Source organism: Calidris pugnax, unplaced genomic scaffold (genome assembly GCF_001431845.1).
Source record: "Calidris pugnax isolate Ruff unplaced genomic scaffold, ASM143184v1 scaffold150, whole genome shotgun sequence".
In the NCBI taxonomy this organism is placed as follows: Eukaryota; Metazoa; Chordata; class Aves; order Charadriiformes; family Scolopacidae; genus Calidris; species Calidris pugnax.
Genome location: NW_015091300.1, coordinates 998,166 through 1,017,293, shown reverse-complemented (window position 1 = coordinate 1,017,293; position 19,128 = coordinate 998,166). Strand labels below are relative to the sequence as shown.

Here is a 19,128-nt window from a genome sequence, read left to right as displayed (position 1 = left end):
GACTCAGCCTCATTCATCAGAAGCCCTAAACCCTTCCCTGCCTTTAATATAACCCAGCATTAAGCCTTATTTATTGTGCCAGCCTGATTCCTCTCGCAGCTCTGCCGGGGGTTAATCTCTCTTTTAACTCCTACCCGCTCTCTCATTGTACGGTTTTAAATCCTCTTGTAAAGCTTGAAATTTGAAGTGCTATCAAAGGACATCCCCCACCGTGCCCATACTCTTCCCCGCCTCCATTAGCTTATGAGCAGGGTTGATCCTGCAATTTCTGCTCTTTTCCAGCTCCAGAATTACACCCCAGAGCAGAAAAAAGAGCAATCATGGAACAGTTTGGGTTGGAAGGGACTTTAAAAGCCATCCACTCCCACCCCCCCGCCCTTGGCAGGGACACCTCCCACAAGCCCAGGTTGCTCCAAGCCCCGTCCAACCTGCCCTTGAACCCCTCCAGGGATGGGGCAGCCACAGCTTCTCTGGGCAACCTGGGCCAGGCTCTCACCACCTTCACAGCAAAGAAGTTCTTCCCAATATCTCATCTACATCTCCCCTTTCTCAGCTGGAAGCCATTACCCTCCATCCTAATGCTACACACCCCTACAAAAAGTCCCTCTCCAGCTTTCTTGTAGACCTCCTTTCTTCCCAATATCTCATCTACATCTCCCCTTTCTCAGCTGGAAGCCATTACCCTCCATCCTAATGCTACACACCCCTACAAAAAGTCCCTCTCCAGCTTTCTTGTAGACCTCCTTCAGACACTGGAAGGCCACTATTAGGTCTCCCCAGAGCCTTCTCTTCTCCAGTCGTGGCCATGCACAGCCCCACCAGCATCTGTATCTCTGCAAGATCATCCGTGTTGCCTGTTGGTGTAGGCAGTCATTTATTTTTTTTTAAGACTTGGATGGACCAACATCCAACAAAAATGGAAAGCCACTACTAGAGTTACCCATCTGAAGTCCAGATATTTGAGCATTTCATGCCAGAACAGCAAGGCTGGAAAGGGAAGACACACTATTTCCATATCACTTCTAATTTAGGAATCACACAGTAGATGCTGACCTTGGGTCGAATTGCAGACACTGAGGTTTATCCAGCGTCGACCAAGCCACACACGAGATCTGTGGCACAGCTACACAGAAGCTGAACTGATCCACAAAACCACTCCTGCACGTCTTAATTTACTCCTTCTCCAAGAATGAAGGCAACAAAGGGCAACGGAGCTGGTGAGGGGTCTGGGGTTGGTCTCTTCTCCCAAGGAACAGGCGATGGGACAAGAGGAAACGGCCTCAGGTTGCACCAGGGGAGATTTAGGATGGATATTGGGAAAAATGTCTTCATGGAAAGGGTTATCAAGCCTTGGAAGAAGCTGCCCTGGGCAGTGGTGGAGTCACCATCCCTGGAGATATTGAAAAGCCAAGCAGACGTGATGCTGAGGGACATGGTTTAGTGGTGGTTTTTGTCAGTGTTGGGTTGATGGTTGGACTTGATGATCTGAAAGGTCCCTTTCAACTTGGACAATTCTACGATTCTGTTGACAACACTGGGAGGAGACCTTCATGCTGGGAAGGAGGAAACTCCAGTCTAACCAACACATTACCAGAACACTTGCTTTCCCACCCATGTTACAAGGGTCAGTTAAGGTCCTCAGAGCCCTTTCATACTCTTGGCAGGAGAACAATTAAACATTCTGCGTTTCCAGTTTAGCAGAGTTATACATGGATGAGATGAAGATATTTCTGTCCGACCACACGCAGCAGCTTTGCAGACACCGCGCATCTGTTAAAGCAGCAGCCCAACGGATGCACAACGACATAAAAAACATGATATTTTCTTTGCCACCCAGCCCACACTCTTCTTAGGTGGCTTCTGCAAGTCCTTTATTGCCCGAGATCTTTTTCACTGAAAGATTTGAACATCCCACTTATTTTGTGTTTATCTGACAGGGACTGCTGCCATGTAATGCTAATTAAAAGGTCCACATGTGTGATATAACATCGCTCTTACAACGCTTTCACCGTTAAATCACCCAGCCCACACGCTTCTTAGGTGGCTTCTGCAAGTCCTTTATTGCCCGAGATCTTTTTCACTGAAAGATTTGAACATCCCACTTATTTTGTGTTTATCTGACAGGGACTGCTGCCATGTAATGCTAATTAAAAGGTCCACATGTGTGATATAACATCGCTCTTACAACGCTTTCACCGTTAAATTTATGATTTTAGCAAAGACCATCTCATTCCCTACTCCCCATTTTTCACAGGAACCCAGAATGATATGGGGTTGGAAGGGACCTCTGGAGATCATCTCCTCCAACCCCCTGCCAAAGCAGGGCCACCCACAGCAGGTCCCACAGGAACGTGTCCAGGTGGGGTTGGAATGTCTCCAGAGAAGGAGACTCCACCACCTCTCTGGGCAGCCTCTGCCAGGGCTCTGCCACCCTCACACAAAAGAAGTTCCTCCTCATGTTGAGGTGGAACTTCTTATGGTTAAGTTTGTGCCCATTTCCTCTTGTCCTGTCCCTGGGCACCACTGAAAAAAGCCTGGCCCCATCCTCCTGACACCCACCCTTCAAGTATTTCTAGGCCTTGATCAGATCCCCCCTCAGTCTTCTCTTCTCCAGACTCAAAAGACCCAAGTCCCTCAGCCTTTCCTCGTCAGAGAGATGCTCCAGGCCCCTCAGCATCTTTGTAGCCCTCTGCTGTCCCCTCTCCAGCAGTTCCCTGTCCTTCTGGAACTGGGGAGCCCAGAACTGGACCCAGTGCTCCAGCTGGGGAAAAGGCCTCACCAACTTCCCCATCCTGGTGAGGTGGCCGGTCAACATTTTTGGATGTTTGACAGCCTTTGGAGGGCCCATTCTTCTGCCCCATCACCCACAGCAACACCATTCACACCACATTCCCCTTTCATCTACTGCTCTTCAATTTTGCACTTTATAAAGCATAATGCATGATTAAAAGACAAAAAATAAAGGCATTAAAAAAAAAAAACAAACCTTTCTTGGCCTAGCAAGTCCTGGCCTGTGCCCAGAGCGGACCCAACTGGTACTAAAGGAAGAGAGAGGGGCCAAAACCAGAAAAGCCACTACTAGAGAAGAAAAATGGGGCTGCAGACACGAAGGGGAACATCCAACCTTTAACCAAAGCCCCCAGATTCTGGGAGTGAGAAGCTGGTGTCCCACTGTCACCGTGCAAAGTTTGGTAACCTCCAGCGATTGATGGGACATAGTCATCAAGAGAAACGTGGGTCAGGATTAGAAGGGAGAAAAAAAAAAATCCCCGTTCCTGCGTAGAAAGCTGCTGGTTGGGTTGATTTCAGCAGAAAGAAAGTTTCAAGAGGAATTTTTGCTGGACACCCTGGCTTCTGCCCAGAGTGATGACACACAAGGAAATCCGAGCCGCCGCCGCTGCCTGGATTTGGGCACACAAGGGATCTTTTGTTCCTCTAAGAAAAGCAAGAAGCAATCAGCCAGGGCTGTGCTGCCTCTCTGAGAGATTCTGGATGTTCTCCCAGAGCTTTTAGTCCACTTTCAGGAGGACAAACGCCTTCTGCAGCACCCAAAGGTGTAAAAGGCACCAACACCCAACGCACCTCACCAGGGAACACCAAGAAGATGGAGATGGTTGCATTTCCCTGTCCCAAAGCACAAATTGCTTCCAACCCCACAGCCTCAGCTATTTAGCAATCAGCTAAACCATCCATCCCTTCCACCACCCCAACGTTTGATTCCATCACCTCCGGTAGCAGCTTTTGGAGCAAATTAACTCCACGCTGTGTATTTGGCCTCAAACAATATTGTCTGGATGAACCGAGGGCGCTTCGTCTCACACTGGGTACGCGGGGAGCTTCTAAAGAGCTGGTCACCGGAAAAATTAGAGGCTGTCACAGATGAATTTTAATCACTTGCCTTTTTTTTTTTTTCCTGAAGCTCTTTTACATCCAAGTCCTTGCAAAGCATCCTCTTTGGGAGAAGCTTTCATCTAAAGGGGAGTTTTAACACACATCCCAATCATAAGCAGCACTCAGATGCTTTGCCAACTATTTTGTCCCAAAAAAAGGGAGCAGCTGTTGTTATACACCCCTTGCCCAGCCCACCCACAGCTTTTTCCTAATTTAAATAGACATTTTATGATGATGGGGCAACACTAGACACAGGACCCGGCGTAGTTTTACAGCCACCTGGGAAGATGCCTCCACTCCCATCTCATGGACACCACCAGGAAGAAAAGCCAGTGGGCTCTGGGCCACTAATAAAGCTAAAATATATATAATGTGCATATATTATACCTTTTCTATATTTTATATATGTGTGTGTATATATTTTTTAATATATGACGATAGGATGACGGGTAATAGTTTTACATGGAAAGAGGGGAGATTGAGATGAGATCTGGGGAAGAACTTCTTTGTTGGGAGGGTGGTGAGAGCTTGGCCCAGGTTGCCCAGAGAAGCTGTGGCTGCCCCATCCCTGGAGGGGTTCAAGGCCAGGTTGGAGGGGGCTTGGAGCAACCTGGTCTGGTGGGAGATGTCCCTGCCCATGGCAGGGGCCTGGAACTGGGTGATCTTCAAGGTCCTTTCCAATTCTAACCATTCTATGATTCTATGACCTTGCCTTCTGAACTGGAGAAGAGTTATTCAAGGTGACTTCTTATTTCCTTATTACATTCTTGCTCTGTTTGTCCCATAAACACCTTCATTATCCTTCCTTATCCAGGTCTCCATGAAAAGGTGACAAGTTTGCCCTCAGAGAACTGCTGCAACTTGAAACCTGGCACCAAGGGAGAAGCTGACACCATTAACCTGCTCGCACACACTACTTGCCTGTGGCCCCCCCAAAAAAGTCTCAAGGCTTATTTTTTTGCAGGGTTTATAACCCCAATGCAGCATCTGACCTCAAGGAAGCAGTTTAACGAGAGTCAGCTCATTAAGTTCTGCTCTGCCACACAATCTGCATGAATATTATCCCACAGATACATATAAAAGCATGAAAATGAAGCTCCTTATTGCAGGACTCGGAGCTGACACAACACCAAACTCACACGGCTACGGCTGCCCTGTGGCTCCAGAAAATTGTTTACTCAGCACCTTTTTCCTCAGAGATGTTGCAACTACCATCAGCTGTTTCCAGGAAATTTTTCCACGGAGAAAACTTGTTTTACCTGTCTGATTTTCTTACAGTGAGGACACTCTTTTTGAAAGAAAACCAGAGAAATTCAAAGGAAACGCACACCTGCATTATTATTCGCGCTTTTCCATGATGTGATTTGCATTTAATTTGGTTTTAGGATGAATAATTCCATTTTTTTTAATGTATGAGTCTATAGGATGCATCAGACATAACAGAATCATTTAAAAGTTAAGACACTGCAAAAGGAGTGATGGTTTTGCATCAGTTTAATTTTGACACGCTCACAGAGCTCCATCTTCATGGCTCAACTGCCCAAGGACCCATGTCCCACCACGCTCACGTACGCCCCTGTTGTGGTGTTGCAGACAGGAGGCATCTCACAGAGTCAGTTATTCACTTTAAAAAAGCAAAAATTGAGCCAGCAACGTGCCTTGAGCCACCAATGTGGCCAAGAAGGCCAATGGCATCCTGGGGGGCATCAGGAAGAGTGGGACCAGCAGGTGGAGGGAGGTCATCCTGCCTCTCTGCTCTGCCCTGGAGCACTGGGACCAGTTCTGGGCTCCCCAGTTCCAGAAGGACAGGGAACTGCTGGAGAGGGGACAGCAGAGGGCTACAGAGATGAGGAGGGGCTTGGAGCATCTCTCTGATGAGGAAAGGCTGAGGGACATGGGGCTTTTGAGTCTGGAGAGGAGAAGACTGAGGGGGGATCTGATCAACACCCATAAATACTTGAAGGGTGGGTGTCAGGAGGATGGGGCCAGGCTTTTTTCAGTGGTGCCCAGGGACAGGACAAGAGGAAATGGGCACAAACTTGACCATAAGAAGTTGCATCTCAACATGAGGAGGAACTTCTTTGGTGTGAGGGTGGCAGAGCCCTGGCAGAGGCTGCCCAGAGAGATGGTGGAGTCTCCTTCTCTGGAGACATTCCAACCCCACCTGGACGCGTTCCTGTGGGACCTGCTCTGGGTGGACCTGCTCTGGCAGGGGGTTGGAGGAGATGATCTCCAGAGGTCCCTTCCAACGCCATATAATTCTGTAATTCCATGAAAAACACATTCTGTATAATGCACTCTACGTTCCATGAAAAACACATTCTGTATAATGCACTACATCCATCATCCACGAGACATAGCATCTACGCGCAAGACACATCCATCTCAAGCAGCTCCACCGCTCTCCCTACAGAGGGAAAAACCCGTATCGAACTGCAGAGAACACAACGTCCACCCAGCAGCTTTCAGATTTCAAAACACAGAGTGCTACACTTCAAGGCACATTTCAAACAACCTGGCTGATTCCTATAATCCACCTCACAGTCTCTCCTCAGCCCCATTTGAATCCCTCTTTTGTACCCAAGCCTGCAATTACCCTAATACCAGCCCGAGACAGAGCAGTATCTTGCCATCTCAAGCAGCTCCACCGCTCTCCCTACAGAGGGAAAAACCCGTATCGAACTGCAGAGAACACAACGTCCACCCAGCAGCTTTCAGATTTCAAAATACAGAGTGCTACACTTCAAGGCACATTTCAAACAACCTGCCTGATTCCTATAATCCACCTCACAGTCTCTCCTCAGCCCCATTTGAATCCCTCTTTTGTACCCAAGCCTGCAATTACCCTAATACCAGCCCGAGACAGAGCAGTATCTTGTTTAAAAGCCTCAAAGGTGGTTATTTCCATGTCCCCTTGCAAACAGAGCACTCCCACAGTTATGAATGAGTTGTGTGGCTGTCAAAAAAGCAGATTTACTCTAAGGCTGGGAGCACAGAGTTGAGCATCACTGGCTAAAGCTATCAGTTTGCCAACTGTCTGCAAAAAATATGGAGGAAACCACCAACTGTTCTGTTTAAAAGCCTCAAAGGTGGTTATTTCCATGTCCCCTTGCAAACAGAGCACTCCCACAGTTATGAATGAGTTGTGTGGCTGTCAAAAAAGCAGATTTACTCTAAGGCTGGGAGCACAGAGTTGAGCATCACTGGCTAAAGCTATCAGTTTGCCAACTGTCTGCAAAAAATATGGAGGAAACCACCAACTGTTCTATCTCATCTCCATCTCCCCTCTTTCAGGGTCAAACCCTTCCCCCTCATCCTATGGCTCCCCTCCCTGATCCAGAGTCCCTCCCCAGCTTTCCTGGAGCCCCTTGAGGGACTGGAAGGGGCTCTAAGGTCTCCCTGGAGCCTTATCTTCTCCAGGCTGAAGACTCCCAACTCTCTCAGCCTGTCCTCACAGCTCCAGCTCATCTTTGTGGCCTCTTCTGGACTCGCTCCAACAGGTCCACGTCCTTCCTGTACGATCCACATCACCTCCACCCATGGTAATGCTCCTCCAGCTGCATTTTTGGGATTGAACTCTGGCTCATCTTTGATTAGAAACTCATTCTAATTCACCACGTGCAGCCAAGCCATGGCAGAAAACAGGCTGAAACCTTCACTAAACGGTTCAGTGCTCACTCTTGGTATTAAAAGCCAGGGCTGTATAAAAATCACAGCTAATCCACAGAAAAATCTAAACACACCGTACGAATCCCAACAACTACATTAAAATAACACATCACCTCCACCCATGGTAATGCTCCTCCAGCTGCATTTTTGGGATTGAACTCTGGCTCATCTTTGATTAGAAACTCATTCTAATTCACCACGTGCAGCCAAGCCATGGCAGAAAACAGGCTGAAACCTTCACTAAACGGTTCAGTGCTCACTCTTGGTATTAAAAGCCAGGGCTGTATAAAAATCACAGCTAATCCACAGAAAAATCTAAACACACCGTACGAATCCCAACAACTACATTAAAATAATCCCCGGTGCAAGAACTTTCAGCTAAGAACATCTGTCCTTAGCAAGACGGAGAAATAAATAAAGGAAAACTCAAACCCATGTTCATCTGGTGAAGACACCAGCTTCGCAGGACCCATAAATATCTCCAAATATCTGCCAGTCACGTCCTAACTCAAAATTCACAGCGTCTCCATAAGGAGGACCGACATTAGCTGCTGGGTTTAGCTTGATTATCTCACCAAATTATCTGAAACGCGCTTTCCTCCAAGCTATTAAACATGACATTTGCAGAGAGGTTTGAATTTCTTCCAAGAAACTAATCCAAGCAGCAGGAGGAGGAGGAGAAGGACCCCCATCTGAATCACGGTGGCGCTCAACCCGTGAGTTCCTGAGGACCACAAAGATCTCCATCAGCCCAACCTGCCCAACAGTCTCACCAGATGATAACGGCGTCAAGTTGGTAATTAGAATTAATTAGAAATACTTGATCTCAAAAAGATTTCAGCGTGAAGGGAGGCTGACACAGGAATCAAGTGTTGCATCTTGTAGAAGAGGAACAGAGCTAGAGCACCCATGGGTGAAGATGGCCACCATGAAGGGGAGCTACCATACCAACTCATGGATATAAAGGCATGATAGAAGCCCCCGTTGTGCTCAGCAGAGATGAAACCCTAAAATTTTCCACGCTCTTTCCCATATCTTTACTTTAATTGCTTCTTTACGATATTTAATTGGATATTTGCCCACTTTCCATCCAACCCCGTCGACCGAGCGCCCACTCACCGGGCCATCTGCTTATAGGCTTCCTCCGCCACCGCGAAGATGTGGGGGTCCATGTCCCCCATGTTCTGGCCGCTGTAGGCGTAGATGACATCTTGTTCGTAGATTGGCAGCTGCTCATATGGATTGATGGCAACAAGGACGATACCTTCAAACAGATAAAGAGATAGATACGTTACTTCAGGCTTTTCAGGGCTTGAGTTAGTTGGTTTTTTAAGCAATTTTTTAAATATGAGGCTTGGAGGATGAGAAAAAAGATGAGAAAGGAATGGGGAAGGGCTCCTAATTCTTATCTCAGCATCTCCTTCAAAGTGCTCCGCTTTGATAGCGAGGATATAAGCTCCAGTACAGCTACGGGGGCTATGGAACTGGGGAGAAAAGCAAATATATCATAATCTTCATTGTGTGAAGCCAGACTTTGCAAAAAGAGTGAGAAGAAGGGGCTAAACGGTGCCTGAGCCATCGCTTCAGAAAAAGCAATTCCTCTGCAACCAAAACCCAAACAAATATCCCGGATTTTCTCCCCCCCCCCAGCTTAAATTCTGAGTAAAAAGCTCCTAACAAAGAACGTACTCAAATCAAAATGAAATGCATAAATCACAGGAAAGGAATGCCAGAGCCTGCATTAAAGCTTTAAAGTCTCCTTTCCTCTCCAGCTCGGAGGAGGCGGCGAGCCCAGGAATTAATGAGAGGCAAAGCCACACGTGGTGCCACCAAGGGTTTGAGGGAGCTGGTCTGCACCCTGAAGAAGCAGAGCACTCACAAACTCCACCACCTCCAAAGTTCCTTTGGGTTTTGCAGGTTGAAATTGTTATTTTAAGGAACTCCAGGGAGCATGGGGAGCGGTGGGAGAGGGTGCCGTGCTCCAGGCTAAAGCCCAGGAAACCTCATCCCCCCAAAAAACACCACGATACTTGAACTATGTTGCCAAAGCCAATTTTCAAGAGTTTGCACTCTCAGCCTCACGTCTTAACAGCTCTTGATTCACAAAGTGCACTCTCGCAGGCAGAAACCACAAAATCCATGAAAATTCACTTAAAAGAACAAGGACAAAAGAGAAGCACTAAACAGTCGGGTAATGCATGTTGGCTGCTCAGGAACAAAAGGCTTTCAACAGCTTGGAATCCCCTGAAGATACATATACGCTCGGTGTCTCCATCTGATGCGCTGTTCCCCTTCACTAAAGCTTTTCAACCCAACGTGGCTTGGATCCAGGCAAGGTTTCCATATGGAAGAGCGTCAAAAAAGGGTCTCTGGGAGGAACCACGCTGAGCACAAGCCCCAAATGAGATATTCCTGGGGTTCACGGTGACAGTGAAGTGCCACTAACACCTAATAATCCTTTAATCTCCTTGTAATTTAACGCCGCTGACCCCAAACTCAGCTGTGCAAAAAGGTAGACCTTGCAGGACTTCTAAGCCGCTTTGGTTTCCAGGGAAATATCCAGATTAAAGAGCAAAAAAACCCCAAATCCCCACCCACCAAGTATTAAAATTATTGAAGTTCTCAACCAGAGATGAAGGATGGAGGTTGCAGTGCCCAGAAAGATGTTCAGACATCTTTTGGCAGCCTGAGCACCACAAGCGGTAAGAAGGAGCTGCTGTGGATGAGATGGGCACCCACTTGCACCCAGGCACCCCAAAAAGGGCACCCGTTAGGTGCTGCTCATGAAACCTGCCCTGGAGATGAAGCCTGTAGTGCTTTTCACACCCATCACCAGTTTCCTGCAAAGGCTTGAGCATTGCTGCTTGGTTTCTCCAAGGTTTCTATCTTCTGGCCTCAAGAGGAAGAGAAAAAGCACATGGAAAACCTACAATGGAGGTCATCCTTGTGGCATCTGATGCCTGGTGACCACGCGGTGCATCTCCTCATCCATAGTTACCACCACAAAGGGGAAAAAGGCATCTTGAAGAGGAGCATCATCCATCCTTTATTCTTCTATGAAAGCTGCCCCACACTAGAAGAGCCCAACCACAGGGCTACTGGGCAGGGAGCCCACCAAGAAGCGAGGGGCAGTGACTCGTGGTCCTCTAAAAACACACCTGATGCTTCCAAGGGACAGTGAGGTGGCATCTGTGCATCTCCTCAACCAGATTTAACACCAAGGAGGGGAAAAAAGCATCTGGAAGAGGAGCATCATCCATCCTTGACCCTCCTCAGAAAGCTGCCCTATGATGGAAGAGGAAATTGAGGAGATGCTTCCAAGGGACAATGAGGTGGCATCTGCGCATCTCCTCATCCAGATTTATCACCACGGAGGAAGAAAAAACTTCTCCAAGAGGAACATCATCCATCCTTTACCCTCCTCAGAAAGCTGCCCTGTGCTGGAAGAGCAAACTGGGGAGATGCTTCCAAGGGACAATGAGGTGGCATCTGCGCATCTCCTCATCCAGATTTATCACCACGGAGGAAGAAAAAACTTCTCCAAGAGGAACATCATCCATCCTTTACCCTCCTCAGAAAGCTGCCCTGTGCTGGAAGAGCAAACTGGGGAGATGCTTCCAAGGACAGTTGAGGTGGAACTCATCACAAAAAACATATTTCTTCTTCCTGCTACACCAGGCACCAGGCGTGGAAAACACACCTTGTAGCAGGCACGTAGCATGGCTGCTCCCTTCCCATAAACCACCCAAATTTTGCAGCCAATGCAAGGAACATCATCCATCCTTTACCCTCCTCAGAAAGCTGCCCTGTGCTGGAAGAGCAAACTGGGGAGATGCTTCCAAGGACAGTTGAGGTGGAACTCATCACAAAAAACATATTTCTTCTTCCTGCTACACCAGGCACCAGGCGTGGAAAACACACCTTGTAGCAGGCACGTAGCATGGCTGCTCCCTTCCCATAAACCACCCAAATTTTGTAGACAAAGCAAACACCACAAATAATTTCATCTGTCACCCAACGTCCCACCACATCAGCTTTTTGTGGGGGACAGAAATAAGCTGCTTTTTACCCCCCATTCTGCATCAGGAATGATTTATCACCGGCCGCACACACGCCGTGAGGCCGGGCTGCTCATCCATTTGAAAGCAGCATTTGCTAAAAAACATCTACATTTAAATGAGGTTTTAATTTTTGTCTTCTAGAGCAAACACCACAAATAATTTCATCTGTCACCCGACGTCCCACCACATCAGCTTTCTGTGGGGGACAGAAATCAGCTGCTTTTTCCCCCCCAGTTCTGCGTCGAGAATGATTTATCACCGGCCGCACACACGCCGTGAGGCCGGGCTGCTCATCCATTTGAAAGCAGCATTTGCTAAAAAACATCTACATTTAAATGAGGTTTTAATTTTTGTCTTCTAGAGCTTTTTTATTTAAAAAAAAAAAAAAAAAAACTTAAACTAAGGCGTGGAGAAAGTTGTTGTGCAGCAGTTGCTTCTGTGCTCTGTGTGATTTCTTTTTTCCCCCTCATCGGTCCCCAAGTTTGAGTCGATGCCACCAGCATCTAATTTGTTCAGCAACAAAAAAAAGCAGAAACTGATATTTCTAACACACTGCCACGATATTAAATAAATAAATGAAAAAAAAACCCAACACCAAACCCTCATTCTGATATCACAGACTATTACAGCTTCACCAGGGGGGGATGGAAAGAAATGAGAGAGGTCAAGGGCTTCCTCGCAACCCACTTTAAACACAAATATCTGGGGAAGGAAAAAGCTGGAAGTGCTAAAGCAATAAAACACATTTTCAAATGCTTCCTAAAAAAAAAATAAAATACGAGATGGGTCAGGCTTCTTCACACATTTAATTTGAAGCTTTCAAATGACTGAAAAGAATAACGACGGTCAAAAGCTTACAGTTTCATCTTCCAGTTTCAGCTGGAGGCTTTTATCTCCCTCTTTGTAATCCTTGATAATTTCGGCCGATCTCCAAACTTCATCAGGGTCAGGAATCCAAACCCTGGTGTACTGGAGAGAGGGGAAAAAAAAAAAAAAGAAAGAAAAAGCTTAATCACAAGGAAACCTCAGGAAATTACATCATAAATTGATTAATTCACCATGGATACAATCCCACATTCGTTATAAAGTCGATGCGGCCAAACAATTTATTTTAGTCCCCCCAGTAAATGTTCTTAAAAAAAAAAACAAACCCACAACCCAAAACACCAGACTTCCAGAAGTTTTTATGAAATAACACGATTCCCCCCACCACGTCGGACACCAAAGTGTATTTCTTTTGCACAAAACGATGGGGTCCTAACCCAAAGCCACCACCCATGGAGCTAAGGAGGCAGTAGAAGACACCACGATTCCCCCCACCACGTCGGACACCAAAGCGTATTTCTTTCGCACAAAACGATGGGGTCCTAACCCAAAACCACCACCATGGAGCTAAGGAAGCAGCAGAAGACACCAACACCAACTTATTCGGTTGGGGACGAACCTACAAGAGGCTTCAAAGCCCCAGAAAAAACATTTACAGACAATATTATATATACAATTATATATAATTAATAACCTTTTTAGCATCTCCAGTGTTCGGGCCTCCAAGAGGAAACCCCAAAGGTGGACCCCTACACAGAAACCAACTTCTTCGGTTGGAGACGAACCTACAGAGAGGCTTCAAAGCTCCAGAAAAACGTTTACAGACAATATTTAACCTTTTTAGCATCTCCAGTGTTCGGGCCTCCAAGAGGAAACCCCAAAGGTGGACCCCTACACAGAAACCAACTTCTTCGGTTGGAGACGAACCTACAGAGAGGCTTCAAAGCTCCAGAAAAACGTTTACAGACAATATTTAACCTTTTTAGCATCTCCAGTGTTTGGGCCTCCAAGAGGAAACCCCAAAGGTGGACCCCTACAGCTCAGCCAAAGTGTCCAAGAGGGGACAAAATCCAAGAGGGAGCCGCACTGCTCACACATAACGAGATTATGGCTTTATTTGGAGCCGCAACATCTCCTGCTAATGAGATTTAATTTGATTTTACGATGCAGAGAGAAATACTCTGCCCAAGCTGCATAAAAGCACATCCTCGTGCCGAGCACCCATGGAGCTAAGGAGGCAGTAGAAGACACCGAAACCAACTTCTTCGGTTGGAGACGAACCTACAAGAGGCTTCAAAGCCCCAGAAAAAACATTTACAGACAATATTATATATACAATTATATATAATTAATAACCTTTTTAGCATCTCCAGTGTTCGGGCCTCCAAGAGGAAACCCCAAAGGTGGACCCCTACACAGAAACCAACTTCTTCGGTTGGAGACGAACCTACAGAGAGGCTTCAAAGCTCCAGAAAAACGTTTACAGACAATATTTAACCTTTTTAGCATCTCCAATGTTTGGGCCTCCAAGAGGAAACCCCAAAGGTGGACCCCTACAGCTCAGCCAAAGTGTCCAAGAGGGGACAAAATCCAAGAGGGAGCCGCACTGCTCACGCATAACGAGATTATGGCTTTATTTGGAGATGCAACATCTCCTGCTAATGAGATTTAATTTGATTTTAAGATGTGGAGAGAAATACTCTGCCCAAGCTGCATAAAAGCACATCCTTGTGCCGAGCAAGTCACTGTTGCTCTGCTGAGACCTCTCTCAGGAGCTGGGAGAAACATATTGTAGACCCAGCAGCTACACCACAACCTCCACGTATGGGTGTCCTTCACCCTCTACATCCACCTCTCTTTTGACCACTTCAGGTACCAGTTGTCCTGCTCATGGGGCTGCCAGGGCACGGTCCTGAGGACAAAGAACCCAAAATTGCTCTATCCTTGCTAGAAGTCACCTTGAGTCAGGCTTTTTTTTTTGCTGGGAACAGTCCCATAAAGTCAGTTGGATGCTGGACCCAGCCAGCCAACACTGAGTCAACCCAAACCCTTCAACAATCATAAATTTAATGGCATTTTGAGGGGCATAACCTCCCCCCAACCCTTCCTGTTGGTTGAAATAATATCTATATAACCTCATTCTTGCACAAAATACAAGGTGTTGAGGGAAACCACAGCAAATCCAAGCGACCGTTGCACCCAAGATGGCTTTGTCCCTCGTCTTTAAACCAAATCCTTGGCAAAAACCAGCCAAATAATGCTAGGAGAAGCCAAGGGTTAAAGAGGCAAGAGTCTGTTCTGCAGCTGAAGAGCAATGTATTTTCAGCTGTATTGTGTGTAATTATTTTTAGAGTTGTTCAATAGCTACAGCAGCGGGAACCCTTGGATGTTAATGGAGCTAAACAAATCATGTTGCCAGAGCAGCAGTTTTAATCGGGGAGGGGGCGGGGGGGAAGGAAATAAAATAAATAAATAGACTTTTCTCAGCACATCACCTCTAGCATCCCTCAAGCCTCCTGTGCTTTCCCTGTCATGGGGAAGGGGCTGGTTTGGGACCCCCACCCCAATCTCCCTTGTCCCCCTCCCATCTCCACGCAAGGGATGTAACATCCCTGCGGCAAAGAGCAGGAGCCCCACCTTTGGTGGGACCACGAACCAAGGAGTTTCTTCCTTCATCACTTGGTTTTCCTCACCCGCTGCTCCTTGCCCCAGTTTCTCCTGGCTCCGCCACGATGGGAAGGGTTTTATGGACCACTCCTGCAGTTCTCAACCTTCCCACAAAGAGCTTTGCCTGCCTTTTCATCCCCACCGCCGGGGTTTCATCCGGTGCCAGGTCCCTCCTGGCAGAAGAGAGATCAAACACGCTCTAGAAATGCCCAGAATAGCTGGGGATCAGGATGTACCCAACTCAAGGCAGCCTCAGAAACAAGTCGTTGCTGGGCTTGGCTGGAATCCTGCAAATTCTCCACCTGCACAAGGAGCTGGGCTTAGCCAAGGACCTGCCTGGACAGACAGATGCAGAGAGAAGCACGTTGACTGCAAAGGAACCCAAAAAACCCAGGTGTTTTTTTTTCTGGTGCTTTGGTGGATGAAATTTGGGTCCACCTCCAGCAGCAGTAAGAGGTCACGTCGGTCCCTCTCGGCAAGTCATCGCTGACCATGGCCAGGAACCATCCAACACCCAGGTGAGATGTGGAAACCACTGGTGGAACGTAGCAGCTCCCAGCATCCATCACCCAAGGATGGACTTACAACGTGGGGGTGGAAGACTTTGTGTCCCTTCAGCCATCCCAACCCCAAAATTACTGCATTTTAATAATAAAACTGATTCTCCAAGACTCTGTATAAGCACACGTGCAAGGGTTCAGGCAGTACAGAAGGTGGAAAGACACGGGTGTTTGCAAGGTCTCAGGAGCCCTGGGGGGAACTTCTTCCCCATCTGGGAGATTCCGAATGGGATTATCGCTCCAGGACAAACACCGAGCGCTTCCCATCCTGCTAAATAGCTGTTGGCTCTTCGAATAGGCCCGTTATGAATGTATTTCCCCAAGCATCTCTTCCCATCCTGCTAAATAGCTGTTGGCTCTTAGAATAAGCCTTTATGAATGTATTTCCCCAAGCATCTATAATGCTGTCCCCTCGTGCGTGCACGCACATGTCTGAAAAAAGGGACCACGATTTCTTTTTATTCAGCATTTTCACCCTCCTCCCCTCCTCCTCCACCGGCTGGAGCCCCATGCTCACATCACCCCACGATTTCTTTTTATTCAGCATTTTCACCGTCCTCCCCTCGGAGCCCCACGCTCACATCACAGAATCACAGAATCTTCTAGGTTGGAAGGGACCTTAAAGATCATCTTGTCCAACCGTCAACCTAACTGACAAAAATAGACACCCACACAACAAACAAGAAGCATCATCACTAAACCATACCTCCCAGCACTACATCAACCCGTCTTTTGAACACCTCCAGGGATGAGGCCTCAACCACCTCCCTGGGCAGCCCATTCCAATGGCTGAGAACCCTTTCAGTGAAAAAATTTTTCCTAATATCCAGCCTGAACCTCCCCTGGTGCAACTTGAGGCCATTTCCTCGTCCTGTCGCCTGTGACTTGAGAAAAGAGACCGACCCCCATCTCTCTACACCCTCCTTTCAGGGAGTTGGAGAGAGCAAGAAGGTCTCCCCTCAGCCTCCTCTTCTCCAGGCTGAATAACCCCAGCTCCCTCAGCCTCTCCTCATAAGACTTCTTCTCCAGACCCCTCACCATCTTTGTTGCCCTTCTCTGGACCCGCTCCAGCCCCTCAATGTCTTTTTTGTGGTAGGGAGCCCAAAACTGGACACAGCCCTCGAGGTGGGGCCTCACCAGTGCCCAGTACAGGGGGATGATCACCTCTCGGGGCCTGCTCCCCACGCTGTTCCTGACACAGGCCAGGATGCTGATGGCCTTCTTGGCCACCTGGGCACACTGCTGGCTCATGTTCAGCCGACAGTCGACCAACACCCCCAGGTCCTTTTCTGCCCGACAGCTCTCCAGCCCCTCTGTCCCCAGCCTGTAGCGCTGCCTGGGGTTGTTGTGACCTTCCCCACCTCCGACTTCTGCAACCACCCCCCTCCAAAGCAGCTTCACGTGATGTTTGTCAATTAAATTAATATAAATGAGAGCCACCAGGTCACCAAAACCACGTCCCCAAGCAGGTACGCACCCAGGCAGGAGGAGAGTCTCTACTTCCATCATCTCACCTCTAGAGTAATTAGTGCATTTCGTATGCCGTGTCCCGGCTTCGTTAACTTTTAACAGCCTCTTAATGTTTCGGAAACCTTGTTATGAAAGAAAAGGGCAAGAGGGTCTGTCTCAAAGTGCTGGGACCTGAGGAATATCCTGACTTCAGGCTCAGGAGATACAACCCTGGGGAAGTCATTTAACCTCCCAACACTCCCGTGTCACCATCAGGGAAGGCAGAAGGAAAAGCATTTCTTTAATCCTAGAGGATGCCTTTGAAGGAGGCGTTAGCATTAATCACAAAAAGCTCCATATGCTCAGCTTCTCAAGAAAAAAAAATAATCTATTTTGTTTTATGGGGTTTTGTTTTGTTTTGTTTTAAACCAGATTGCCAATAAAACCAAAGCGATCCGGTGCTCTCAGAGCCTTTTGCATTATTCCACCCAGATTAAGCAGAAGCTTAATAAATTCAATCCCCACCTCCTGATTTGATTCAGATTTTAGCAAGCTAAAATGCAGATGCAGATTAAAACAAACAAGAAATTAGAAGAGGCAGGTGCCGTTTGAAAACCCTCCGTTGCTGGTCAAAGGGCAGTATAATTTTCCATTAAATTAAGGAAAAAAAATGCTTTAAAATCAGCTCAGTTTAACCTGGGCTGTTGGGGGGTTGCAACAAGTTGGTGGCAAGCTGGCAAGCAAATCCATCTTTATTTTTATTGTTTGGTTTTGTTTTTTTTTAAATCCCCTGAGTTATTTCAGGAATGGCAAATACTCCCAGCCGACCCTGGGAAGTTTTTTTTCATCGCTCCTGGATAAAGGGCTCTTTTCCAGGGGCATCTTTCCAAGAGGACTGCAAGCCCAGAGGGGAGACAACAGCCCCCACCGCCCCACAATTAGGAATTCAGTAACGAAGATTAAGATATACTATCTCATCACCAAGGTTTTTCCACACAGGTTAAGGAAAACTTAGGAAAAAAAAAATAAAAAATCAAAGGTGAACATATATCAACTGCAAATGAGGTGGAGGTTGGTGGTCTGGTATCACTGGATGCTCTTGAAGAGAACAAAACACATATAGGAAAGAGGAAACAGCAGGATCTTCAGTTACTGGATGCTCTTGAAGAGAACAAAACACACAGGAAAGAGGAAACAGCAGGATCTTCAGACCTGGCTTCCCCAAAAAACATTTAAATTTATAAATAGAGCATGTGAGTGGTTCAACACTTGCTACCTTCCCCAAAAAACATTTAAATTTATAAATACAGCATGTATTTGCTTTGAACCAGTCCAATAACAGCTCTCGCAAGCCACCTATTACTAAAATTAGAGTTGTCCCAAACTTTGCTTTTTCCGAAGTAAAAAAGAACAAAACACAAACTTGAATTAAAATGGGTCATACCGGAAAGCACAATTCAAGGTTTGAATGTCATTTTTCTTTTCCCTATTTTTATTTTAACCACTAAAGATTACTCCACAGAAATAATTTAAAGAAGCCCCTTCAGCAAAAAAAAAGCATCCTCTCCTCGCAGCCACGGTGCATGGATTTTGACAGCATCCCCTTCCAGCTCTGCACTTAAAGGAAATGAATTTCTCTTTGTTAATTTGCACTGGGCTGAACTGGGATCCCCCCTGTATTTTTGCCCATCCCTTGGCATTATCCCAACCACAGCAGGATCCCACGTTGGTGGTTCTTCATGGAGTTATTGAGCTGCCCTAAACGTGCTCGTGGAAACCATCACGCCAGGAAGAGCTGCTGGGTGGGTGCTGGCAGCAGGAGAGCACGGAAAAAGCATCAGCTCCTGGGTTTTCCTGGGCTCCTGCAGCCTTAAAAATCTCTTCTGCCCCACTTGGCAGTGACTCAGGAGGAAAAAAAAAAACACAAACTGCTTCACCCGTGACACAGCAAAGCACAGGAGAGGTTCTTCAGCAGCAGGACAAAAACCCTTCCCGTTAAGGGACTT

At 47.1% G+C, this 19,128-nt stretch overlaps 1 protein-coding gene across 1 annotated transcript in view; it reads right to left on the bottom strand.

The window, feature by feature from the left end:
* The window catches only part of MYO5B (myosin VB), a 184,632-nt gene that overhangs the window by 124,465 nt on the left and 41,039 nt on the right, over positions 1-19,128 (bottom strand). The window contains exons 2-4 of the mRNA XM_014960788.1: positions 12,480-12,590; positions 12,257-12,323; positions 8,680-8,824 (exon numbers count right to left, since the gene is read on the bottom strand). Coding sequence (XP_014816274.1) covers positions 8,680-8,824; positions 12,257-12,323; positions 12,480-12,590 — 323 coding nt within the window. The remainder of the gene's footprint in view (positions 1-8,679; positions 8,825-12,256; positions 12,324-12,479; positions 12,591-19,128) is intronic.